Here is a 27,677-nt window from a genome sequence, read left to right on the forward strand (position 1 = left end):
AAATAAAAATCTAATTGACAAAACTGGCCAAGCTTTATAAACGTGAGTTTATTTTAAAATGCCAATGGCCACGACACTCCACAATATTTGTGGGTCGTGTGTGCCTCCATCCCCTTGGCACATTTACATGTGCAGGAGAAACCGTTTCAGCTCCTCTGGGAGGACCAGTCCGTTGATCTTATGATGCTGCTGGGTCCCAAAGCACTTGCGGATTCTAAGGCGACAGAGCTGCAGCAGAGAAGGTGGCCCTGGAGAAAGAATGCAAGACAAGCCACATGTTGGTGTCACTGATCTAAGGCTACTTCTCCTCTCCTTCTAAAGCAGACGAGCTGTAACACTGTCCTAGGGAAATAACGTGGTTCTGCTTAAGACCATGTTCTGGGTTTCTAAGGAGGCATTTTTAGGCCACGTTCTCTCTTCGCTGGTATTTAATTGAAATGAGCTTGTTAGGTTTTGATTTAGAACAGCCGGGAAGAAAAAAAAAATCAAAGCTCAGCCTCACTAATGGAGGCTGAAGGCAGCTAATTTTGGAATTATGAAGCCACACAAAATTCCCAATGATGCAAATAAAATTCATGTTTCACAGCTTTCTTGTATTTTACCTTAAAAAATAAGGTATTTCCAAAAAAAAGGCATTTCTAGATGCGTGTTTATAATTTAGCAATTTTAAGATATTCAAATATAATGAGCTATCAGTGAAGCCTAAGGGTATGTTATCTTATTAAGTCATATTTGTTTTTTATTCTGCACGCAGGGCTAACCCAATGCTTCAACTCACAGGTGAAAAGTAACCAGCCAAGACTTTACAGTTTAGGATGGTGGGTCTCAACAGGGGGTTGGGTGGAGGGGAAAAGGAGGAGACACATGGCAAAGTCGGGGGACACTTCTGTTTGTCACAACTTGGAGGGAGGGGCTACTAGCATCTAGTGGGTAGAGGCCAGGGAGGCCACTAGACATCCTGTTGACGGTGCTAAGGCTGAGAAACCCCATTAGAGAGTAGAAGGATGAGACAGGACTTCCTATCCACCCCTGACCGCCTGTACCAAACTGTAAATGGAATTCTCTCTTGGTTATTACACACACACACACACACACACACACACACACACACACAAGCAAAGCTATATACCATCAAGAATCCCATAGAGCAGTGGCCCTGCAATCCGGGCTGCATTTCAGAATCACCTATCAGGGGGAGCTTTAGACCGCACGCTGTTGGGTCCCACCCCAGAGCTGTGGCTTCAGTTAATGTTGGGAGGGGGTGTGCACAAGAGTTTTTAAAGGCTTGTGCCCCAGGTCATCTTATTGTGGAGCCAAAGTTGAGAAAACAAGCAAAAGGATACAGTATGGCCTCGGCTTTCCTACAAGCTGCGGGGTGGGGTGGGTTGCCTAGCTCTCGGGTAAAGGCACAAAGGACAGGTGGAAAGAGATACCTCCACCATCAAAGACACAAAATGCAGTCTTGTCAATGGGGACCTGACAGCACATTCAAAAGGCCCCCGTTGGGATTTAGGGCACCTTCCAGATACGGTCAGTTGGACTCAAGGCATATACTGACGAGCTGCTTCCCAGTGTACCCAAGGCACACAGATGGACAAACTGCCAAAACTACAGGGTGGGAAACTAAACTAAATTTCATCTCACTGGGGAAGTTGAAGGACATGTGCACTAGATACACTGTCAGGGACAACCGTGGGAGGTAATGATAAACGCTGGGCAATGCAGAAAAGCAGGACGACAGCGTAAGCAGCGCAACTACTGATACGGATTGAATATCTGCCATTTCCTCGAAGTGGGATGATGCACAATTGTAGCCTTAATCCCATATAAATAGAGCCGGAAACCCACTACAGCTCTGCAGCCACTTACTGGCACCTGCAAGTGTTCAAGCAGTTCCCTTTACTCAGTAATAAAACCAGCTAATTTTTTTAATCTATGAATTGGCATATTGCTTTGGTCTCGATTTCTTCCCCCCCAGGCCCCCGCCCCCAGCAACACTTAGGATGTTTTAAAGCCAAAGTGCTTTCAAGGGTGGCTCCTGTCATGCTGGGCTGAGAGTCATTTTCAGTTTTCATTGTGTGCCATGAGTAAACACTGCTTTACATGCTTTCCAAGGCCGGTGGGGTGGTAATCCTGAACTCCTCTGCAGGGACATCCAGAGACAGAATTTGCTGTGTTAAATCTGCAGGTCTGGCTCCCTGCACTTGCCTGGCCTCATTTCCTGTGGCCTTCCAGACTGCTGAGAGGCGACCTCACCAAAACCCCAAAAATGACGCATGGAGGCCAAAGCAGCAGTGATTCTCTCCAGTGGCAAATGACATTTTATAAACCAGTGGGATCACTGACCACACTGTCACCAAAATGGGAGTTAAAGGAATCAAGGGCAATGTAGGTGCCAACGAATGGCCTTTGGAAATCGAGTGGAAGGGAAGAGTCAGTGGAGGCAATCTGAAAATCCAAGGGGATTATTTACTGAGGCAGGGGATGAGGGATTATATATGTGTGGGTACACTTACGCACATGCGCACGTATATGCATGTACGTGTGCGCATGTGAGTGTGTGCGTACACATGACTTTGTGACTTTAGAAAGCCAGGAGACGCTGTTGCTTTTGTGGATCTCATTCCCAATTTTAAAAAGTTGTATTTTATGACTGTGTCGGTATACAGACAAACATAATCCAGGTTGAAGTTTATCCCTTTCTTCCTTTGGATCTTAAAAGAAATGAAAACATCTTTGTGCGCTCCTAATCACATCATGGGCCCCAAGCATTGTGCCATCTGTCCTGTTGGAGAAATAGGCCCTATATAGATAGATTTTTTTAAAAACAAATCATCAAAATGCAGTGACTATCCCACTGCTTAACCTAAAGTGGTGACTATCCCATTGCTTAACCTAAAGGGGTTTCTATTGAACTGTTCCTTATGCCTGACGCTGCTCAAAGGGGACAGGCCTTGTTGGGGGGCCCCTAAGGCAGGGCTTTGGCTGCAAGTACCCTGAGCAGTTGGAGTGGGAGGATGAAGTGATTCTGTGGCTGCTTTACAATTCTGCACAGAGCTAGGCCTAATTCTCAGCATGCAGGCTGGCGATAACCAGACAACCTGCCATCAGAACCCTCTGGTAGGGAAGCCTGCTTCAAAGTCTCACAACCTCGAAAACTTAACAAAGTCCACATTCTAGTAAAAAAAAAAAAAAAAGCAGGTCCTGAACTGGCTGCTCTCCATTTCCAGGGACAATTATGAATACCATCTGCGGGGTCTTTGTTCCCCACCCCAGCCCACCCCCGACCTCACGGCCCTACCCCCCTGCACAGCACTCAATGACAATGTTTAGTTGTTTGGGTCAGAAGGACTGGTTCTTATTTGCGGAGGTGTGGACTTAGGTGTTGACAGACTTGCAATAACAAATGCCTTCAGACTGCTATAAATCCTGAAAGGAGTAGCTTATAGCACTTAATGAGTAGCATTTTTGCCCCCCAGAAACCCACTTCTCAGTAGTGTGGCCCGTCCATAGTGCAGTAAGGCGTCCCAGGGGCACTGAACAACCCCAAAGAGGATTCTATTGCATCATCCCATAGCATGTTTTAGATAACTTTAATATCAAAATTTGTCAATACTATGTTAATCCTTTCAAAGGTGGCCTACCTCATATATGAATATTAGATCCTCCAAAACACCCGGTCTCCTACATTCCACACAACAGATGGTTCTTTTCCACATAACCAGTACCATACCTTGTTGAATACTCAATAATCTCAGCTCTCCACGTTTGATGACAGCCGAGAACAATTTTTCACATAGTATTGGAAGTCAGAACTTGGTAAGTACCTGCCTCTTGCTACAGCCCATAAGAGCTATGGATTAGGGCTTAGGTTCGGGCAAAGAAGAAGCACCTTCTCTCTGCAAGAAAAGCTGGGTCAAAGGGCTCTCGGGAGGCACCAACTCCAAGGGACGTTTGCCTTCAGCATTCTTGGCCTGGGTGTCTGCTCCAAAGTCCATGAGCAGGAGTGCCAACTCCCTGCTGGATGCCCTGGCCACCACGTGCAGAGGGGAATCCAGACCCCGGCCCTGGTTCACGCTTGCACCTAAACAGTCAGTCACAAGAATAACACAGTCAGCCAAGAAGCTGAGCCCAAGCGTCCCCCTTCTCCAAGCACTATGCCTCAAATTCCTTCACAAAGGGACTTCTATAGTGGGCACGGCAATCCTGGAAAACAATGGGACACGACTTGATTCCATTTAATAATACGGGGAAAGTGCCATTTGACAATGTGACTAAAGGTATAACATGAGCTATGCAGCATACGAGGTCACCTTTGGGGATGCCTGGGTGGCTCAGTCGGTTGGGCAGCTGCCTTCAGCTCAGGTCGTGGTCCCCGGGTCCCGGGATGGAGCCCTGCATCAGGCTCCCTGCTCAGGGGGAGCCTGCTTCTTCCTCTGCCTCTGCCGCTCCCCACCCCCCAACTGGCTCATGCGCTCTCTCGCTTTCTCTCAAATAAATAAAATCTTTAATAAAAAAAAATTTGCCTTTGAGTGCTAGCCATAGGTATGCTACATATGAGAAAAATGCTGGAGGCATGCAAGCCGCACGTGCATCATTGTAGTGTGTACGTATTAGCTATACAAGCTGCGAGTGAGGCTTTTCACTTTCATACAGTGAAATCTCATCTATCACACCACGCAGCCACACTCACACGCCGAGCCACTGCTATAAAACCTGGGACCCGGGACTGTGTAATCTAAACTGCAAAGAGGGCATCTCCTAGGTGAGGGCGGCCAATTCCAAGGTCACGGGGAAGATGGCACAGTCCTCCTCTTCGGGAGTAAGGTGGATTTCTAGGACCGTCCCAAGCCAGTTCCATCCTGACACTCTACAAATCCCTACCCAGACCGGATGCTGGCTCCCACTGGGACATGTGGGGACATGTGGCTCTGTCTCAGCTGCTGTCCCCCTAGTAAAATGGAAACCTGCGTCCACTCGACAAATTGTAACTGGGTTGTTCTGGTACTGTTCTTGGTTTTGTGAGGGATGCAAAACCCTGCCCTTTCCTAAAAGCTTAAATCTACATAGAGCATCGGGGGAGAGGGAGGAATGGTGGGAGAGAGAGAGAAGGAGCATGAAGCTCCTAATGCCCGGCTATGGCTGCCACATGAGTGGAAGGCAACAAGAACCACAGAAGCATTCAAGGGAAGGGTTACTGGAGCTGTAAAGAATAAGCAGGACTCAGGTAATTACAGGGGTGACAAAACGGACATCGGAGGTTGAAGGAGGGTCTGGACAACAGCAGGGGGTGGGGGAAAAAAAAGGACGCTCCACAGGCCTTCTGGAGAAAAACAACATTTCCAATGAGCTAAAAATGAGGCAGGTGGAATCTGCAAATCAAGGCAAACTGGCAAGGAAGGCCCTGGGGGGAGGCGCAGCCGTGCTCCAGCAGCCGTGCTCCAGCAGCCCTGCCAGTCCTCCAGGGCTAAGAGCGTGACCTGCCGCAGCGGGGGGAGGCGACAGGGAAGGGAGGGGGGCAGAGAATCACCGAGGACCACCCTGGGAGCAGATCCGATTGGCATCATTATCCTCATCACACGTGAAAGAACGAAAGTGCAAACAGCATAAGACATTTCCCCACGGGGACCCAGTCACTGTGAACCCCTATCCTGTTCGCCTCCTTGGCCCACACTCTGCGTGCCCCACCCCCGCCCCCTCCCCAGGATGCAAACAGCTTTAAAATATGTTTAGGGACGCCTGGCTGGCTCAGGGGCTGAGCGGCTGCCTTTGGCTCAGGGCGTGATCCTGGACTCCGGGGATCAAGTCCCGCATTGGGCTCCCCGCGGGGAGCCTGCTTCTCCCTCTGCCTATGTCTCTGCCTCTCTCTCTCTCTCTGTGTCTCTCATGAATGAATGAATGAATGAATGAATAAAATGTTTAAAAATAAATAAAAATAAATATATTTTAAGAATACATAAAAAATAAACTCCTTTCCTTTTTCATTTCCTTTCCTTTCCCTTCCTTTCTTTTCCTTTTGCCTTTTTCCTTTCCTTTCCTTTTGCCTTTTTCCTTTCCTTTCCTTTCCTTTCCTTTGGTCGTGTGCTTTTAGTTTTACCTGATTCCAGCAGCTTCTTGGCACAGGCTACCTGCTGGTTTTCACAAGCCTGGTACAGCGGTGTGCCCAGGTGGCTGATGTTGTAGTCCACATCGCCCCCGTGCGCGGCCAGGGTCTCCAGGCACCCCACGTGGCCTGCAGCCCAAGACAGAGCAAAGACAGCTTCAGCCCCGTCTGTCGGCCCGGAAACCCGGCCCTCCCTGTGGGCTGTGCGCCTCCACTCGCTCGGACCCCGGACCCGAAGCTACTTCCTCCAGCCCAGGGCTGACTGTCAGCTGCACCATGCCAGACACAGAGACCGGGGGGGGGGGGGGGGGGGGGACGAGGCGGCCCAGGCGAGGGGACGTGGAGGGGGAGGCCCTGCAGGAGGCGAGAGGCAGCCTCGGAGCTCCAGGCAGGCCACCGCGGCCACAGGAGAGGTGACAAGCAGCTGCCAAACCCGACTGGCGGGGGCCCCGTCTGGCAACCCAGGTTTGCTCAAAGCTGAACCAAAGCTCTTGCTCGGGCTACAATGCCACACCTCAAACATCGCTCCTCTGCCTTCCTCTTTGCATAAAATCATTTGAGTTCCACGCATCTGGGGAAGATGCTGAGTTGACGCATCTCTTGAAGAAGAAACGTCAATGCTTTGGGAGATTGTGATCCTACGGATGGATTCGGTCAAATAGGACTGGGGAGCCATTCTGTGAAAGCCACCGGGGAGGTAAGACCCTACTGGCAGCGTGCGGTCAGGATGGGGATGACGGCGGCAATGGACGCTGGGGAGAAGCAAAACTTGCCATTGTATTTTTTGTGTCCGAGTTAAGAATATCGGGAAAGCTGTGACTTTATGAAAAAGAATTACCCCAGGGCCGCCTGGATGGCTCAGCGTTTGAGCGTCTGCCTTTGGCTCAGGGCGTGATCCTGGGGTCCTGGGATCGAGTCCCACATCGGGCTCCCTGCGTGGAGCCTGCTGCTCCCTCTGCTTGTGTCTCTGCCTCTCTCTCTCTCATTCTCTCTCATAAATAAATAAAATCTTAAAAAAAAGAATTACCCCAAGCTGAGTAAGTGCTGGGGATCTCATGTCCAACATTATGCAATAATACCAATACTGTATACTTGAAATTTGCTAAGAGGATACATCTTAAGTGTTCTCCCCACACGTAAAAATGGTAACTGTGTTTTCGTTAATTTCATTGTGACAACTGCTTCATAATGTGGGTGTCTATCAAGTCATCATGTTAGTACACCCGAAAGAAATACAACTTTGTCAGGTATACCTCGACAGAGTCAGGCGTGGAGAATTACCCCCAGCCGTATATGGCACCTTATTTTCCAAAAATCCAAAGTGTGTTTCACTTAAAAAACCTAGGTGGCCCCGAGACAATATTCTTTAAGGCCCGAAAACAGAAGAGTAGAGGGTGTTTTACAAAATAATTGGATTTATACGGGGTCATGGGTTCAACAGTATATTCCACAAATATGCATGGATAGTTCTACTATGTGCCAGACCCCGTTCCAGAACTACAGCAGTGAACAACTTTCCAGATGCTCCGAAAGGGTGGTTCCCAAACTTTCTGTGCATCGGAATCACCTAGATGCTTGCTAAACAAAACACGCATGGCCGGGCCCCACCCCGGAGTTGCTGATTCTGTGTGTCTGGCGTGGGGGCCAAGAGTCTGCAATTGCACGCCAGGCCAGGCGGATGCTTCTGGTCCCAGGACCTCACACTGAGAAAAGGTCCCTCAAAACCACCCCTCCACTTGCTTCGTCCTTGCAACAGTAAGATGTCTGCGGAAGGAGAGGCGGAAAACGTAAATTCTCCATAGATTTACCTCTCTTAGCAGCTTCGTGGATGGGCGATGCCAGGTCACTCACGGCGTGGGGGCTGGCCCCATGCTGCAGAAGCAAATTCACACAGTCCTGGCTGCCGCTGACGCACGCATTGAACAAAGGGGTGTGCCAGTCGGTGGTAACGCCATCCACCTGGAAAGAAGAGCGCCAGGCTGAAGGCAGGTGGTGGGGGCCCGGGTTCAAATCTAGCCTCCACTCCTGTCAAGCTGTTATTTGACTTCCCTGAGCCTCCCATTCCACGGCTATAACATGACGACAAAAATAGCAAATTCCAAAAACAACAACAACCAAATTCCACAAGGTTGTGAAAAACCGAATGAGCTGAGGCACCGAACATGTTGCCGAATGTTCTATCACTTCCACGCCCCCAGGAACAGGAATTCTGAAGCCAGTTGGGATGATCCTATATAGCTTACAAACTCCTCTCCTTGTTTTAAATGTTCCACCCTAGACCTGTCCCACACCAGTCCAGTGTCCTTTACAGTAGTGAGAGGAACGTATTATTAACGTTACTTTTTTTTTTATTTTAAAACATGACTTTCACAGAAATATAGGGTGAATACGTGCCAAAGATTTCCTTCAATTCGTTCATTAGGGAGAGAACCAGGAAGATGGTAAGGCTGGCTCAAAGGGGAATTTATATAGTCAGTCAATTAATGCTGAAATAAATTTGCTAACAGATACAAGACTGGCTACCGTCCTTCAGGGCCAGAAAACTACAGTCTTTGGGGCCATCTTTCCTAACGTGGGAAACCCGACAGAAACTTGCAGTTCACATCTGACTTCACAGTGTCTGGGCTATAACCAAATAGGGAAGAACAAAGCCAAATGCAACTTTTCTACACTGTTAAGAGAAACTATACTGCAGACGAGAAGAGCCTTCTTACAAACCATTTCCAAGGAAGGCCAGGACTAGTGAGGCACAGAAGATGTCCCGGGTGCAAAGTTTAAGGAGACCCTCCCTTCCAGGCCCACGCAAGTGCTCAACAACCCTGAGAGGCAGTGGCTCTCCAGAGCTGGCATCCTAGGTGCCCTTAGGCCTCCCCTGAGTCCTGGTCCTGTTTCCACACGTGGAGTGGGTTTTCTCAAACCCTATATAAACCCGATGATGCACTCACCGATGGCTCTCTACTACTGCTCTCAGGACAAAGCCCATTTTCCTGGCAAGGACAACAAGGCTGTTTGTGTGCTGGCCCCTCTTACCCACTCTGCTGCCATAAGGAGCGATTTGAAATTTATTTTTTTTAAATTGCTCAGTTTCACTTCCAGGCCTTTACAACTGCCCTTCCCAGTGGGCGGGAAGCACACAACTTGCCCCAACCCACCAGTCAACTGGCTGATTCCAATAGATCCTTTGAGTTTCAACTTAGACATCATTCCTCCTAGGAAGCCTCTTCAGACTTCCTCTCCCCCATCACAGCACTCACTCTTGCCACACGGTGGTGGTTTGCAAAAATGGCCACACATTCTCCGCACTGTCTGCATATCCCTTTGCCATGTAGCAATGCAATTCCTGCCATCAAGAGATGGAGACTACTTTTCTAATCCTTGAACCTGGGCTCACCCATGGGACTTGCTTTGCCCAGTGGGACGATGGCAAATGAGAGCTTGCCTTCTTTTTGATGCTCTAGGCATCCCTGCTACCATGGGAACCAGGCCAGGCTGCCTGTGAAAGGATGAGAGACCACACAGAGATTTTGTCACCCCAGCCATCCCAGCCAAGGTCATTGCGAAGCGGCCCTCCCCAGCCAACCTGTCAGCTAACCTTCAAGGCCTAAGTAAGCCCGGCTGAGGTCAGCCGAACCAGGCCAGGTCAGACCTATCTGGCTGGCACAGGAACTGTGAGATAAGTAAATGGCTGTTGTCTTAAGTCATTCAGTTGTGGTGGCTTGTTACACAGCCAAATAGAACAGGAAGAAACAATGTTTGGTAACTGCCCGCTGTGGCAGAGATGTGCATCCGACAAAGCTACTTCCGCTCGCTCTCCGGGGCACACAGCCAGACTACACTCCCCAGCTTCCCAGGCCATGAGACAAGTTCTGGCTCATGGGATGTGGGGCCAAAAGTGACATACGTCACGGCCAAGATAGGCCCTTAAAAGTCCTCTGTGCACAACCCTCCACATCTTTTCTCCTTCCAAACTCCTGGAGTGGAGGTGACTACTAGTAGCATATGTGGAAGTCACTTGTTGAAGATGGTGGGGTGACAGGATGAAAGGAACCTGTGTGCCTGAATCACCCCCAGGAAAGAGCCACCCAACCAGGAACACCCCCACTGGAGTTTCAGTTCAGTAAGAAATATGCTTGTGTTGTACCAGGCCACCGAGATTTCAGGTTTTATCTATTAATGTGACGAGTGTGATATTTGTTAATTCGCCTATTTATCCGGCTGGGTCCTCATCTAATTTATAAGTTCCTAAGGATCTTCATCCAGGGTTAGGCACGTAACAAATGCTCAGGAAATACAGGTTGAGAGAACATGAGAAACCCACATATGTAATTTTCTAATCAGACTTGTCTGTCACTTTTGACCTTGAGGGGACGTAGTGAATTGAAGACTTACTGGTCCCCACTTTCCGGTAGGGACCTACTGAGATCCTAGGGAAGGGATCTCATTATGCCATCCTCATTCTCATTCTCTAAGTAAAAATCAAATACCTCACTTCCCTCAATCCTCACAAAACCACAGCAAGCTTACACAGCTTCACTGTCATTTTCTCCCTCTTCTCAGATACGGACTCAAAAGCTCAGAGCCTCGGTAACTTATTCCAGTTTTCAATATTAGAAAATGGTAGACATGGTTTGGGACCATTATTCAGGTCCTCTGGAGCCAAATATTCCATATTTTCCATAATATTTCATTACCTTCCAGCCATAGGAATGAAGGCGAAATCTAACAGTTATTTATTAGTAGTGACTGCTCAAGAAAATGATGCAGACTCAAACCACCACTACTTTTTAGCTAAAAATTCAGTACTTCGTCTATCCCTAAAGCAAAGAAGCTTGATGGACATAATACTTTGGAAAAACACCTCTCTTCAACCTTCAAATCGGACTAGTCAAAAACGCTGGAAATCATTCAAAAGGGATAGGAACTGTCATTTGTCATTCACGGTTTCTAAGACATTTATGTGAGCTGCACTTACCTGAGCCCCATGCTTCAATAAAATGTTTGCACAAGAGGGATGGCCTCCCAGACAGGCTTCATGAAGGGGAGACACACGATCTGCTGTGACGAGGTTCACAGGCCATCCCTGGAGGAGAGGAAATGAGCAGAGTAAGGGGTACAAAGCAATAGTTTCATAGGGTGGGTTTTCAGCCACAGATCCAGTGCTATGACCATGCTTTTAAAGTTAACCTGGCTCACAGTCGGAGAGTAGGGTAAGGTGTTCCTAATGACATTAAAACAAACAAACAAACAAAAAGGAACTCTCGGGGTGCCTGGGTGGCTCAGTCAGTTAAGCGTCTGCCTTCGGCTTGGGCCATGAGCCCAGGGTCCTGGGATCAAGCCCCCCCGTTGGGCTTCCTGCTCAGCAGGGAGCCTACTTCTCCCTCTCCCCCTGCTTCTGCCCCTGCTGTGCACTTTTTCTCTCTCAGTCTCTCTGTCAAAATGAATAAAATCTTTTAAAAAAAGGAACTTTCATGCTGCTGGTGGAAGTATAATATGATATACAGGGAAACAGTTGCACAGTCTCCTATTAGAGTTGACGAGATGCATCCCTATGACCCAGCAATTTGACTCTTAGGGATACACATTCTAGACTTTTCTCTTGTTCTCACTTGCTCCTGTCCTCCCACTTGCTAGCTTTTTGTTGAGAAGGTCCAAGACAAGGAACGGAGAACAGTCTCCAGCCAACTGCCACCCAGGAGGAACTGAATCTTGCCAAAAGGCATGTGAGTTACAACTCGTGTCCATCTCTAGTCAAGCCTTAAAATGTCTACGTCTCGAGCCCTCACCTTGACTGCAGACTCTTATGAGTCCCTGACCCACGTAAATTGTGTCTAGATTCCTGACCCACAGACACTGTGAGCTAATACAGGTCTATTACATTAAGCTGCTGAGGTTGGGGGGAATTTGTTACACAGCAAGAGATGACGAATGCAGGGCCAAAGCATGAGGTGAACCCCCACAGACAGACAGCAGGAAGTTCCAAGGCAGAGGGGCAATTAGGTTCTCACTCTAGGTACTCAAGATCCAAAGAACCAAGAAACTTCTCTGAAGGCCCTGGGGTTCATCAACCCCTTGGAAAATGTGCTCTTAAGATGATTATGAGCCCAATCCAAGCAAAACATCAAAAGAACTCCAGGAGAGACTCCATAGACACACACACCCCCAGTCGTGGAATAGTTACCCTTAACAGGAGGAAACTGGGTACAATAAAGTTCTTTTTCTTGGGACACATTAGTTAAGAACACGATTAGTTTAATGACTTGGTAATACACTGTACCTTTTCTTCCCATAACAGTTCAAATCTGCCTAAAATCATTCCAATAAATTACCTCCCACAGCATCATTCCTAACACACATTCTTCCACTTGTACAGACATCTATGAGTCTATCAGCATCCTGATCATCCTGTCCTGTCGGTTTTTACTGTGATGGGTGACCTCATCGATTTTGAGAGGTCCAATAATTCTGGACAGACTCTGGAGTCAACAGGATTCAGTATACTGAATCCAGAGCCTTTCGTTGGGTTGGCTTGATGAGGGGTTCTGGGAGACTCGAAATAATCCAATTGTAAATGAGAAATTCCAACATCCACTATGGTATTTTGCCCCCCGGCCCTGCTGTTCACAGGGAGGGAAACGACTAAATCTTCCCACCTGTAACCCAGCATCCCATCTGTACCCAATGAGCACTGAATAAATGCTTACTGACCCCCAACTCAAGAAGAACTGTTATTTTATTATTGTCATTATAATTGTATTATGTAATTGGAGGTATCCCCTCTAAGATTTGTTCTCAGATGCACTTCTGCCCCCCTCTCAATGCTCTATCTTTGTCCAATCTCTTCCATTCACACTGCTAGAGTACACAAGAAATCCATATCCCCCTGTGCAACAGACTATGGGATGAAAGAAGACTGTCCTTTAAAGGAATTATGTATTAGGTGTTCCATTATTATAAATGTACTCCTCTAGTCACCAATGCCATTTCTTTCTTTCTTTCTTTTTAAAGATTTCATTTATTTATTTGAGAGAGGGAGCACAAGCAGGGGGAGCAGCAGAGGGAGAAGGAGAAGCGGACTCCTTGCTGAGTAGGGAGCCCAATGAGGGGCTCGATCCCAGGACCCCAGGATCATAACCTGAGCCAAAGGCAGAGGCTTAACTGAGCCACCCAGGCATCCTGCCCTTCCTTCCTTCCCTTTCTTTCTTTTTTTTTTTTTTTTTGATAGTCACAGAGAGAGAGAGAGAGAGAGAGAGAGAGGCAGAGACACAGGCAGAGGGAGAAGCAGGCTCCATGCACCGGGAGCCTGACGTGGGATTCGATCCCGGGTCTCCAGGATTGCGCCCTGGGCCAAAGGCAGGTGCTAAACCGCTGCGCCACCCAGGGATCCCCCTTCCTTCCCTTTCTTTCTTTCTTTCTTTCTTTCTTTCTTTCTTTCTTTCTTTCTTTCTTTCTTTCTTTCCTTCTCTCTTTCTCTCTCTTTCTTTCTCACTTTCTCTCTCTCTTTCTTTCTTTTTCTTACTTTCCCACTGCCATTTCTAAGCAATCATTTGGGTGCTTATACATAAACCCAGGTAAGTGAAAATGCCAAAGAAATCAGTCACAATACAAGAAGTTTTCACCCCACCTTACATAAGCACATTACAAAGAGGTTCCTTTCCATTAAGGTTCACTCTGCAAATTTAGGACTGCATGTACAGTTCCTCATTGAGCCACAGTGCCACTTTAAAGGAACTGTGGCAATTTGTCTGAATTATCGACAAATCTGAATCAAAGAATATCGTAAGGTGCTTTTTAGCCCATTACTTCACACAGGGTCCAGTCCGCAGTGGGTTCTCAGGTTTCTTAAAAAACAAACAAAAAAAAAAGGTTAAATGCCTTATCTCTAATTTTTCTATCATCGATTGTCCCTCAGGTCAGCCTGTGATCAGACACGCTTTTTGATGGGGCCACGGGGCTGGACAATGTCAGGGCAGCCACAACGACACAGTGCCCTGTACCCGGCAGCTTTCTGTCCCAGCCTCAAGTCCTATGTGCACGCCGCCTGAACCAACTCGAAGACTCCAAGGTCGGGCTTCTTCCTTTGTCCTGTCACAAGGGACACATCATTGTCTACACCCTGGGCGGAAGATGGTCATGGACACCTGTCTTCTCGCATTCATCAAACACACTGCCCCTTCTACTGTAGCCAGGAGATCAAAGCCACTTGATGTGAGAACTTCTCACATTCCTCTCCTGCCACCCCTGAAACCTCTGCGTGTCTAGTCTTCGATCCTTCCACTGCTCCCTTCTCCAAGCCTGCCCCGACAGCCCGTGACCTCAGCCCAGCCCTCCGCCACCTCGTCATTTGCCTTCGGCCACCTCCTCAGAGGTGTCCCCCCAGCTCTCTCCTCTCGGCCACACTTTCTTCTTGCATTTTGAAGTCTTCCCATCCTTGTTCCTGACCCTCTACCAAACTTCCATCCGATGCTCTTCTCCCCTTGGCTCCCTCTCCCCCCTTTTTAAAAAAATACTCCCCCATAATCTCTACTTCTCGCCCTTCTCTCATCTACCAACACGATCCCACTGAAACTGCTTTTTAAAGATCACCAGAGACTCCCTCCTTGTGGAATTCAATATATGTTGCTCTGTCCTCCCCCTTTCCACCTCTGAATTTGCTATGTATCCATCCCAACCTCATGAAACCCCTCCTCTGGCTGAAACCAAGCTCTCCCTGAACAACCTCTACCTCACCTCCTCTCGTCCTTTTTCTGTCTCTCTCACTAACTGTCCTTTCCCCCCTGACATCTCCTAACACTGGCATTTCAAGGATTTGCCCTCAAATCCGTTTTTCTTCTCTCAATACTCTCTATATAATAGTATACGGCTTTCAAAACTCAATCTCTACCCCGGTACACGTTTCTAGGTCCCTGCTAAGACATAACCACCGGGAGACCCAACTAACAACGTAAACTCAGCCTCTGCCAACAACCAAACTCTCCCTGAAAAGGGTTCCTTGTCTGGCCAGCCCGAATCCTCTGAATGGCACCACTATCTTGTCTCATACCTAGGAGGGAGACCTCAGAGGGAGGGGAGCAGACTGATTCCCAAGTTCAAATGCTCAGCAGGGAGCACCCAAAAAGCAGTGTGACCTTGAGCCAGTTACTTATCCCCCCGAGCCTCAGTTTCCTCGCGTGTAAAATGGGGACAACTGTACCCACCCTATAAGGTTGTTACGAGGACCATGAAATGATGCATGCTTAGCCCTCTGTAATTTCCAGGCAGTCATGATCTGAGATTTCTTCGTATTCTTTACCACTTAGCCTTGAGTTAGCTGCCACATCCGAAAGATCTGATGTTTCAGAACACTGGGATCTTTCCTCGTTTCCACTCAGTAGTAACTTAGCCCTTTAAGGATTGCAGGGGGCAACATCAAGAGGGGTGCCCGGGTGGCTCAGTGGTTTAGCACCGCCTTCAGCTCGGGATGTGATCCTGGAGTCCCGGGATCGAGTTCTGCATCAGGATCCCTGCATGGAGCCTGCTTCTCCCTCTGCCTGTGTCTCTGCCTCTCTCTCTCTCTCATGAATAAATAAAATATTTTTTAAAATTATTTAAAAAAAGAGTTGTATCCGAGGGACAGAAAAGCCAGTCTTCACCACCTGCTTGCAGCCAGGCCTTATTGCTAAGGCTCTCAGTCTCCACTGGGCCGTGGAACGGGGAGCTTTGAAAGTCCTGATACCCAGGCTGCATCCCAGAGCACTTACCATATAATCAAAGGAGGCTGAAGTCAGGCATCAGTATTTTCTTTTAAAGATTTTATTTATTTATTTGAGAAAGAGAGAGAGACAGAAGGAGCAGGATGAGGGGGTAGAGGGAGAAGCAGACTCCCAGCTGAGCCGATGGCAGGGCTCGATCCCAGGACTCTGGGATCATGACCTGAGCCAAAGGCAGATGCTTAACTGACTGAGCCACCCAGGCGTCCCCAGGCATCAGTATTTTTAAAGCCTCACCTTAACCCAGACATCTCAAGGCTATTCTAACGTGCAGTCCAGACTGAGAACCACCAAATTAAGGTCACACCACATGGTCAAGCCGTACCTTACTTGCTTTCTGCTGATCCAACAAACTGCTACTGTTTTTTTAAATAAATTTTGATTGAAATGCAATAAAGAAAAGTCCATAAATCCTAAGTGTAAATCTCAAGGAATTATCATAAAGAAAATATACATGTTCTCACTACACAGGTAAAGAAGCTTGGTATTATCTGTCTTTTCAAATTTACCCCTTCTAGTGGGAGGAGCTGGTAATACAATATCTTACTTGTAATCTGAATTACCCCGATCACTAATTGGCATAGTTTGATACATTTGCTGAATATTTGGATATCCTTTTTTATGAAGTGCCAGTCCAAGTCTCTTGCTCATTTTTCTGTTGGGGTGCCTGCATTTTCTGTATTGATTTTAGACAAGGAATATGAGCCGTCATTGGATGGATAAATGGATGGATATATATATATATACACGTAGCAAATATTTTCTCGTCTGTGGCTTGCCTCCTTGCTTTCCAAATATTGCCTTTTGTTGAAGTTCTTAATTTTAATGAAATTCAACTTACCTATTTCTTTCATGTCCAAAGGCCTTTCTCTCTCTCCTACAGTCATAATGCTTTTGTTTGTTTTTTTTTTATAAGAAAAGAATCCTTGAACCTAGTGGTTCTACAGGAGCTTTTAAAAAACTACCAATGCAGGGGGCACCTGGGTGGCTCAGTTGGTTAAGCATCTAGCTCTTGACTGTGGCTCAGGTCATGGTCTCAGGGTCATGGGATCAAGTGCCCAAGTTGGGCTCAGCAGGGAATCTGCTTGAGGTTGTCTCTTCTTTTCCCTCTCCCTTTGCCCCTCCCCCTACTCTCTCTCAAATAAATAAATAAAATATGAAAAAAAAGAAAAAAAACTTCAATGCATGAAGACTGCCCTAGTTTAAATCAGAATATCTGGAGTGAGGCCCAGGCATTGTTATTTTTTAAAGCATCCCAGATTATTTCAATGCGAAGCCATGGTGAAGAATAGTCATCATATATTCAACTTCTCCCTTCTTGGGCCAAATAAGACTTTCTTTCCTCTTTCTTTTCTCTTTTCTCTTTGTTTTACAGACATTTGAATGTTTGGTCTTATTTTCCTTCCTAAAATATGTTTGGTTTAGCAACCATGTTTGTCATTATGTTTTGATTATCCAAAGTGTTATTAGATCGCAATCAGAGAATAAATACCATGTGTGATGATGGTAACCGGAACAGGTGATTTATAGTTAATCCTCACAAACCCATATAAGGTAGCCTAACAGACTGAATTTTTGGTCTTAATTCTTTACTCTCCTATAGCAGTGTAATATATTCACATCTTTGCCATCACCTCATAGTTGATAAAATGTACTTCCTTCATCCTTGACTTCAGACTTGGTCATCCAGCTTGCTTTGGCCAATGGGATGTTGGTGGATGTGACATAAATAGGCTGGAAATACCCCTGCATGGCTGGGCTTGCCCTGCCATGCTCCAGCCTTTTGCCATGAGAATAAAATTCCTCAGGTAACCACGGCTCCAAGAGGAATGGGAGACAGGTGGCAGAGCTGCACCCAACCCATGGCCTGCAGACAAGCCCAGCCTAGGCTGGCTGACCCAAAGACTCGTAGGCCAGAAATCAATGTTTATTGCATTATGCCACTGGGTCTGGGGTGGTTTGTTACCCAGCAAGATCTGATACGGGTAGTTATTGAAATGCTCATTTTATGAAAGCCAAAACTGAGGTTCCAAGAAGAGAAGTTGCTCAAATAAAGTGATAGAGCTCAGATAAAGAAATGGCTCCATCCGATGTGTGGTAAACATACAAATACTGAAGATAAATGAATATCGGTCCAATTTAATAAGTGATATATAAAAGCTACAGTGATCATTTTTCAACCTATCAAAATAAGGTAAATGTTTCATTTTATCTGAGAAGCAGCTTAACTGCTTTTGGCTAGAGTTATGTGTTACTATCTATATTTCTATTTATAATAGGCTTCTGCTACCATAAACAGCTTAAGATAGTGGCTTAGGGTAGTCTGAAATTTGTCTTTAGAAGTTGTTATCTTACAGGAGCATTTCCGAGTCTAGATAGGTCCACGAAATTGGAATTTTCTTTATTTTAAAACATTTATTTTCACCAATAACTACCTAAAGTGTATGATGTCCTTCCATTATGAATCCAGACAACAAACCACAGCGGTAATAGCAGTATATAGGACTATGACTGAGAGGACTCACAGACACTTACGTTGTATTACGATCACTGGAGACATCTAAAATATCTCAAAATCTGCACTCAACCTACTTAGAAAATATGATAGTTACTGGCATCATCACAAAATCTTCTTATTTAATACAGTTGATATCATCATGTCACATTTGTTCTTTTACTAATTTGATAGGTCTTCTCAGTATTGTGTTTTGTGCATTGAAAACACTAGTCCAAGAAGGGGTCCATGGACTTTGCCACACTGCCAAAGGGTCCATAGTTATGGGAAGGGCTGAGAGCTCCCACCAAAAGACCTATAGCCTTTTTAGAAAACAGAACATTCTGAACAAAAGCTTTATCAGAATCCTGAATGGTGATTTCAACTCCTTTTTAAAAAATATCTTCACTGAAGTTCCCATTAATTTCAAACTAGCAAAACTCAAATTAATGTGGACTTGAAATTACACTAGAGGAGCAGAGAAATGAATATCCAACTGAGCAGAGCCACAATCAACTAGAGGCTTCCATAAAACTGAAAATGCCTCTTAAATGATATGACTACAAACACATTTTCAGGGCACCTGGGTGGCTCAGTGGTTGAGCATCTGCCTTTGGCTCAGAACGTGATCCTGGGGTCCTGGGATCGAGTCCCACATCAGACTCCCCGCAGGGAGCCTGCTTCTCCCTCTGCCTGTGTCTGTGCCTCTCTCTGTGTCTCCATGAATAAATAAATAAATAAAATCAATAAAAACACATTTTTAAGCATTTATTTGACATTAGGAGTTTTCAACCTCCATGCTACTGGCATTTGGGGCTAGATAGTTTTCTGATGTAGAGGGCTGTCCTGAGCAACGAATGTAGGATGCTTGGAGAGGCCCTTGGTCTCTGCCTACTCGATGCCAGTAGCACCGCCCCCCCAGCCCTTGCTCCCAGTCGTGACAACCAAAAATGTCTCCAGACATTGTCACGTGTCCCTGAGAAAAACTACTCACACGATTATTTTCAAAAACACAGCCCATCGATTAAAGTGAAGGCAGTCTGAATGCACAAATCTGCCTGTTATTCACCTAGTAGGTACTAACAGTGCCTACGATGTGCATAGAACTGTCCTAAATTCTAGTATTTATGCCAGCCTCCAGATAAAAAAAGAAATGGTTAAGTAGGACAGGATTCACCTCATTTTGCTGAAGAGAAAATTTATATCTTAATCAGACTCTGATTTTTTTCTCGGTGTGGTGAGCAATAGGATATGCTTAATATGTCTTTTTCTTTCCCCCAAAGCCACATACCTGGCCAATGAGGTTCCTTAAGGAAAGCAGACGCCCATGGATGGCAGCTTCATGCACCGGAGACCAATCGGACACAATATCTACATGGAAAGGGAGGAACGGGTTACAACCTGCTAACGCACCATAGACCCAAGGTGCACCCTTGCTGGTCAGTAAGAGCCCAGTGGGTCTTCCTGGATGGAGACATTGGAGTCAATTCACCAGAAGTCCCATTAGCCCATCAGCATTTCTCCCCTCTATTGACGCTCCGAGGACACGTTTTATTTGAAATGTCTAGATAGCTAAAAAAAGAACTACAGCCAGTATCCAAACTGAGGACAAGAGAGGTAGATCAGGATGACGGACTACTGAACTTCCATTTACACACTGGTTTCCAAGGCAAATGGTCCACTGAGTTAAGTGAGAGCATCACTAATTATCAGCATCAGCCTGCAAGCTGTGCTTGCCAGTCTAGCTTCCTGCATGAAATATGAACTCTGGTATCTCAGCAAACAGCGCCATAAACTAAGAGAAGTGATCGCAGAATTACATACACCATTAGGTTTGAAATCAGATCTAAACAGAACTGTATCTATTTATGGACTACCTCCTGTCCCAATATCAAGCACAACATGGAGCTCAGTCTGACCCTGTAACTGGGACATTATGTACCCCGAAAGGCAGCATGCCAATGTGGTTAAGAGAGCTCTGAATTCAGACCTGCTTGGCTTCTTCTGAGCTGTGGGTCCCTGGACAGGCTCCGAGCCTCAGTTTCCTTCCCTATAATGTGAGGACAGCAATAAACTTACCCATAGCTCAATACCTATTAGCTACTATCATTATCCTGCCCTGCCATTAAGCAGAGTCTTGATGACACCCCCATAATCCCTGCTATTTCAAACAGCAAATTTATTCTACAACCATATGGAAAGAACACACACTCTTAGGAAGGAAGCCTGTAAACCCCTATCCCAACACATTAAATGTGTTCCTCTCTCTAATTGAATGTGGAGGTAATCTGAACGAGGCAGAGACTTGAATTTTCCTCATCACAACCCGTGTCTGATTTCCGGAACAAACAGGAAGTCAGAAGGTGAGGAGGTTCCTCCAAGCTTGCTTCTGTTCCCCCTCTGCGTGCTTGGTAAACACACAAACACAGCAGAATGTTCTGGTTCCAGTCATGCCTGCAAAGGAACTGGTGTCTCCTAAAAGCTAATGGGACCTGGGGAGCCAGGGCAGTTCCTAGTGCCTTACCAACTGCAAAGCTGGAGACTAGAACACTTTGTACTTGACACATGTTGGCGGAGGTCTGCCTATCTGGAACTATCAGTGCCCTGGAAAATCTGTCCCAAGGAGCAAATTACCATCCTTCCAGATGGATCCACAAAGCATTTATAGGTAAGAGGAAGCTGAATGAGCCTAAGGGCGCACTGTCCATCCAATGCTTTCCTTCTAGGGTCATTAAGAATACCTTAAGTGAAATGGCTTTTCCGACCTCCGAAACCTTATGCTCGATAGAAACTTCATGTCCTCCCAGTATTCTCTGAGGTTCCTGATGCTCTTAAGAAAAATATTGCTGGTTCTGGGGCTTGGAGCCTACATTCCAGACTGCAGCTAAGGGAAGGTGTCTCTCTAAACTAGAATTGAAAGGACAACTAATTCCGCACTGCAGGTGCTAATGCAAAATACAATCCGCACAAAATCTTGAGTGGGAAGGATGAGCCAAAAATTGAGAAAGGTTCCGAAAGTCGCTTTTAAAGAAACTTGCAAATGTACCCTAATGGATCACCATGTGTGTAATGATTAATCCGTTTTTTCTCCCAAGTGTTCAGCTGCTAAGAAATATAGCTGGCACACTCCCCAACCTTTCTTAAAGCGAGCTCGGATAATTAGAGTTGACAACCTAAACAGTCCGGGCAGATAATTGGGGACCTAAATTGTAATTCTGTTCAGATTTCATAAAACTGATGCAATTATATTATCAACTATAGACAAAAATGAGCTTGACTTTCTATTCATTTGTCTTGAAACCATTACTCCTTCCATTTACAATGAAGCATTGTGCGCTCCTCTAAGAGGAATAAAAAAGGCTACCTAAGGTTTTGTACCCCTGCTCTAGCACGTAGTCTGTACAAAGCAGACACAGTCTCTCACCGAGAAGCACGGGGTGTTGTCCACGTACACGTGGTGGGGGACTGACCCTGTACATCTACCTATCTAACACCTTTATTGAGTTATAATCCACACACCATACAGTTCGCCCACCTAAAGTGTACAATTCATTGGTTCTCAGTAGATTCACAGAGTAGTGCAGCCATTACTACTATAGTCAACTTCAGGACACTTTCGTCCTCCCCAAAAGCAACCCCTTGTCCATTAGCGGTCACTCCCCAGTTTCACTGCCCTCGACACCTGGCCACCACTGCTCTACTGAACATTTCATAGAAATGGAATCATACAGGATGGGGTCCTTTGGGACTGGCTTCTTCCACCTGGTGTAATGGTTCAAGGTTCATCCAACGTTACAGGACATATCAGTACCTCATTCTTTTCGGTGGCCAAATAATACCCACTGTATAGACAGATCACATTTTTTTTTTACTCATTGGTCAGCTGATAGACGCCTGGGTTGTTTTTACTTCTTGGCTGTGATTAACAATGTTGCTATGAACATCCATGTGCAAATCTCTGTCTGACCACCTTCAGCTCTCTTGGTTTCACACCTTGGAGTGGAATCACTATAGGACACAGTAACCCAATGTTTAGCCTTCTGTGGAACTTCCAAACTATCTTCCAAAATGGCCTTGCCACTTTATATCCCCATCAGCAGTGTATGAGACTTCCCTTTCTAAATTAAAGGCATTTCAGACCAGAGTTTGGTAAGCCTGTCACAGGCTGTCTATCACTCCTGGCCAGGATAAACACTTGGGGCCTTGCAAAGCCAAAATTCATCTCAAATTTATACAAGGACGTCAGCCTCAGCAGGTGTCTGAACAACTGAGTGATTATGTAAGAACTTAAAATCGTGACAGGGGATAGGTTAACATTTGTCTAGCAGTGAGAGCATGGAGAGATGTACCTAGACATACACACGGTTTAGTAAACGCCGTAATTTGCCACGTGGACTAGTCCATACACTCTCTTTAGCTCTTGAAAGCACTGAAGAGATGGATGAGACCTACATCTCGTGTGCTCCTGCCTGGGAAAGTCAGGGAGAGGTTTCTCCAGGGTTGTCCAGAGCCCACACCCAAGCAGGCAATGAGCTACAGACGACATGTGCAATTAAGCCCAGAAGCGGCTCTGCCTGCCTTCCTGCTAAGAGAGCACACAGGGCAAAGGGGACCTGCTGCCTCCGGAACACGGAAATGCTCACAGTAGGGGACGGGGTGGAGAGGTGACTCGAGGTCACCATCCCCTCTTCCACTGACCCCACCACCGACTTTGAAACTTCAGGACCATTATCTGCACACAAGACACTGTCCAGGCCCTGAGTATGTGCTAAGGATTTCCCCTGCACTCGCCCAGCCGGGGCCTACTGGTTTTACTGCCAGAAAAGAGATGCCCACTGGGGTCTCCGGCAACGCCACGGATGCCCTAGTGCAGCTCTCCTAACCCGCCCCACCAGGCCTCCAATTAGTGCCATTCAACCTACCTTTCTTTTAGATCGAGTCTCCATCCAACCCTGCAGTGCATTAGGAAGGCTGTCATTTATTTCACTTTTATTGCATTCTGGAATGATTTTTTTTTAATTCCATTATTTCAGAAGGGATTTTAAAGGCGCTAATTGGTACATTCTGAAAAGAGCTACTATATATATATATATAAAAGAGCTACTAACGAAGCTCTGAGGCAGTGGCATAGATCTATCTCCATCCTGAGAAACATTTTGCGAGGTCAAGGGGCAGAGAGGGAGGCTGAGTGGGCCCGAGGCGGCGGGGGCGGCTGCCTTCGGCCTCTGGGATGTGGTAAGGGAGGCCCGGCGCTGGGCGCCAACACTGCCCACGATCTGGGCGCTGTGTTTACAAATCCGATGCACCCTGGTTGGGTTCCAGGACAAACAAAAAGAGGAGGAACAGAGACAGAGGCTCGTGGTCAGAAACCGGAAACAGAAAGGCCCACTGAGGCAGCTGGTGGGCCAGTCAGACCTGCTCACTGTCATTCTCTCTCCAGTCCCAACGCCCAGCGTCTTCTTTCTCGCTCTCTGTCTGGCTCACTCTCAGGCTGCTTTCTCCACGGGGACCTCAGAGATCACCCCTTCTGTCTGAGCAGGCAGGTGTCCCCACAGAAACCCTCACCCTGGGATCTAAAAATCCATGAGAGTGGGGGACTGCGGCCCTTCCATGCCTGCTTGCACCTGTCTTCGATGGGAGCCCACTGTCTACAGGGTGGCCTCAATCTCCTGAGGAAAGCAATTTCTCTACAAACACCTGCTCAGGGGCTTCTGGGTGGTGTTTAGTCTCTGCCTCCGTGTATTCTTCCAAAGTCTCTATGAGTAGGTACGAATGGGCTCCCTAGAGCCGCCATGACCAAGTGGGCCTCAACTATCTATTCCTTGCCATCTTGTTCTGAAGGTGAGAAGTCAGACACGACAGCGTCATCAGGGCCATGCTCTCTCCAGAGGCTCCAGGGAAGAATCCTTCCTTCTTTGCCTCTTCTAGCTTCAGGTGGTGGCCGTCCAGCGCTGCTGGGGCTTTTTGGCTTGTTAGACGTGTCACCCCAATCTCTGCCTCTGCTGCCACAAGGCCTTCTCCCTGTCTCCCCTCTTCTAAGGACACGAGTCATTGAATTAGGGCCCGCCGGACTCCAGTATCACCTCACCTGAACTGATGACACCTCCAACAGCCCCATTTCCAAACAAGGACACGTTCTGAGGTACTGGGGGTGGGGGCTCCCACATATCTTTTGGGGAGGCACAATTCAACCCATAACATGGTATTTTCAGGGAAAGAAAAAGACATTTTTTGGGGGGGCGGGGGGGGCTCCTGGCAGAGGACTGAATCATTGAACAAATCTCTCTGAAGAGCTGGTTGCCATCTGCACGTCCTTTCCTCCCTTCGTCCAGAGGAGGCGGAGAAAGACCTGCAAGTGAGAAAGGGAGCAGCCACGTTCCCCAAGAGGAAGCACACCTGGGCCCTGGTTAACCTCTGACCTGGCCCTGTGCCAGGGGATACGCTTCACCTGAGCTGTGCCCCGGCATGGCCCTGCGGAAATAGCGCTCCGGAGGGGCCCACATTCCACACCTCACCAAGGTCAGGACTTTAGAAGCATAAACAAATGCAACTGGGCCAGAACTGAGGCTGCGCCCGAGGGGCAGGGCTGACGCAAAGCAGTGGGAGCTGGACCCCACTCAGGAAGGGAGCGGCAGAGAGTCTGGGAGGGCTTCGTGGTGGCAGCGGCTGGGCCGGGTGCAGAAGGTGAGGGGGACTTGGCCAGTCAGGTGCAGAGGACAAGGAGGCAGGAGAGCCGAGGTGTCCTGCCATCTGCCCGTGTGATTCTGCTTCTTTGGAAACTTCTCATCCTTTAGTTCCTGGGAAATGACAACACCCAAATCTCTTTCTGCTTCTCTAACTCACCGGTCTTGCATGCTCAGCTGCAGGCCTGGCCCGGGGCTCCATCCATGGCTCTCTGCTCTGGGCCATCAGACAAGCTCTCCTTTCCCAGGATTTCAGCACAGCCCCCGCAGAACACTCAGAGGTCTCGGCTTCCCAACCCCCTTGGCTGCCATTCATTTAAGCTTAAAAACTTTACAGTTTCAGCTGCCTTCCCTCCTTTAGTCCCGATATTTAATCAAGCAGCATAGCCTGATTGCTCTTTCCTTTGAAACTGTCACCCTTGTTTCCCCTTCCTCTGTCATTTCCAAAGCTCGATCCAAATGTAAGCCCCATGCTTAGATAGTGAGTGCCTGGTTCTCAAAGCCCCAAACAACACCACCAGCATCACTCGGGAGCCTATTAGGAATGCATATGCCCAGGCTCCACCCAGGCCTACAAGAGCATCAGAAGCTCTGGGGGGTGGGGCCCAGCCATCTGCATGTGAGCAAACCCTCTGGGTGACACCAACACATGAGAGAGTTGGAGAACCTGGGCATTCGTGCAAGAATTTCCCGTAATCCCACAATCCATCCTGAACATGGCCACCAGATTCATTTACTTACAGTCTTCCTTACTGCCAGGTCTCCACTCCAGAACCATCGATGGCTCCCAATTCCCTGCTTTATGAAGGCTTAACTCCACCGAGCCTTTGCAGCTCTGTTATTGAGTTCGAGCTCTCCAAACTTGTCCTCAGCAGATTCCCTAAGACTCTGCATTCTAGTTGTGACAATGTGTTCAGTTTCGAAGCACCATACCCTTTAGCATATGGACACCTGTCCACCCCCACTCACCCATCCTGCCCCACATGGAGTTGGATTAGGACCTTTAGAAACCGTAATCAGAGAAAAGTGGCCGCCCCCCTCCCACGAGTGGAAATAAAAATAAACAATACTTAGGTGTAAAATAATCATGTGGAACTCATCCAGGTTACTGATTCTTTCCCACTTGAACTTGGAAATATAATTTGCTGCTTTAATGATACATTTATCGCATTCATTTTTTTAAAAGTAATTTTTGGTGCCACGCTGCTTTCTACTACTCCAAGCTTGTGCTCAAAAAATCTGATTAATCCAGTTCTGCCTTCGGGGATCCAGATCCTATCTGTCGAGTGCCCTGCTCCTTTTAGAAGCAAAACTGGATAGTGAATGAATGGATGAGCAGTCCTGTCTGCTCAGTTAGTCGGAGGGAAGGCATGTGGTATTTTGTATCTTCTGTTGTTTTCCCTTTCAGCAGCTGTGCCACAGGAGAGTAGTGAGTCCTACCTGACTGCTGGGTCCCTGCATACTGCCCCTTTGATAGACCCGTGTCGTGGGCAGCCTTGCTAACAATATGAATCTGAAGCCTCATGCTCAGACCCATTTTACAGTCCTTTCAGTCAGCAGGCACCTGCTGGATGCTCACCAAAAAATGACAGTTGCCCAGAGGCACGAGACTCTACAGTTAGCAAAGACACCACCCGACCGGTGAGAATTACGCCTGTAAGATGCTTCTCTGAAGTTTAAAAAAAAAGAAAGAAAGAAAAAGTCTCCTTTTACAGTGAATCGATCAGCGCTCAGTGTTGGGACATCACTTATAAACCCAGCCCCGCCTAAATGCCAAATACCTGAGACCTTTTGATAAATGTCTCGGCAGTAAAAATACCCTATTAGAAGTTTTACCCCTCCGATGTGATATACGGGCTCCATCTGGCCCACAAAGGATCATTCTTCGGAGCTGAAGTTTTTACCGGTGAATAAACTGTGCCACTTGGCCTCGGATGGTGTCCAGGACTCCGCAGAGGAGGTGTACCCCCTGATCCGAGCGGAGGATGTCTGGCTGACAAGCCGGGGACACACCCCAGCGGGGCCACCGGAGCCACCCCGCCCTCTCCTCTCGAAGCCCGCTAGCCAGCCTCCCCGCGCTCTGGTCCCACGGCCCCTGGACTCACCCCCCATCCACGGGTTGGAAAGGAGCCTGGTGTCGGGCGGGCCTCCCGGCCTCAGAGACTTGCTGGTCCCGCCCGGAGGCTTGCCGTCCATGGTGCCCCCGGAGCCGGGCAACCTCCGTGTTCCACTTCAATTGCTCAGGAAAGTCCAAATTCCATGTTCTTTCTGCTGCTGGGAATTCCGGAGCCTCGGCCGCACCGTCCTGCTCAGACGGTAGAGAACAGCAGAGCACAGAATGGGCAGGGTAATCCGAGCACTACCTGTGGTCAGACGGACGCGCGCCCAGGCACACACGCGCGCACACACACACGCACGCACACGCTCCACCTAGCCGGCTGGAGGTCGGCCAAAGCCCACAGCGGGCCCCCCAGCCCCAAGTCGGCAAAGTTGCTGATGTCACGTCCTTTCCCAAACTGAGACCAATCAGTGAGGAAGCCTTGGTTTATCAGGAAGGAAAGCCAGTTTGTAACTTTTGGAGAGCAAAGGGAACAGGGTGGGGGGAGGAAACCACGCCCCGCTGCAACGTTGTTGCCTCTGCGGGGATCTGC

General features: G+C 47.6%; 1 protein-coding gene across 2 annotated transcripts; it reads right to left on the reverse strand.

The window, feature by feature from the left end:
• Positions 1 to 28: 28 nt before the first annotated feature.
• On the reverse strand, positions 29 to 27,571 carry ASB9 (ankyrin repeat and SOCS box containing 9). Of its 2 annotated transcripts, none has more exons than XM_025437020.3 (7): positions 27,132 to 27,571; positions 19,635 to 19,714; positions 11,076 to 11,183; positions 7,912 to 8,062; positions 6,098 to 6,232; positions 3,893 to 4,084; positions 29 to 248 (listed from the first exon to the last, which is right to left on the reverse strand). In XM_025437020.3, exons 1-7 carry the CDS (start codon positions 27,220 to 27,222, stop codon positions 124 to 126), a joined length of 882 nt encoding a protein of 293 aa, XP_025292805.1. In that variant the 5' UTR covers positions 27,223 to 27,571; the 3' UTR covers positions 29 to 123. The 2 variants fall into 2 exon arrangements, with proteins under 2 accessions (XP_025292805.1, XP_035567224.1); XM_035711331.2 differs by lacking the exon at positions 27,132 to 27,571 and adding an exon at positions 26,863 to 26,923.
• Positions 27,572 to 27,677: the final 106 nt, after the last annotated feature.

This window comes from Canis lupus, chromosome X (assembly GCF_003254725.2).
Source record: "Canis lupus dingo isolate Sandy chromosome X, ASM325472v2, whole genome shotgun sequence".
Taxonomy (NCBI): Eukaryota; Metazoa; Chordata; class Mammalia; order Carnivora; family Canidae; genus Canis; species Canis lupus.

Excerpts from the sequence above, each read along its gene's own strand:
- ASB9 (XM_025437020.3), bottom strand. The coding sequence starts at position 27,222 with ATGGACGGCAAGCCTCCGGGCGGGACCAGCAAGTCTCTGAGGCCGGGA. Across the intron at positions 19,715-27,131 it reads TTCCAACCCGTGGATGGGGG|ATATTGTGTCCGATTGGTCT; the intron begins GTGAGTCCAGGG and ends CTTTCCATGTAG. Across the intron at positions 11,184-19,634 it reads TAAGGAACCTCATTGGCCAG|GGATGGCCTGTGAACCTCGT; the intron begins GTATGTGGCTTT and ends CCTCTCCTCCAG.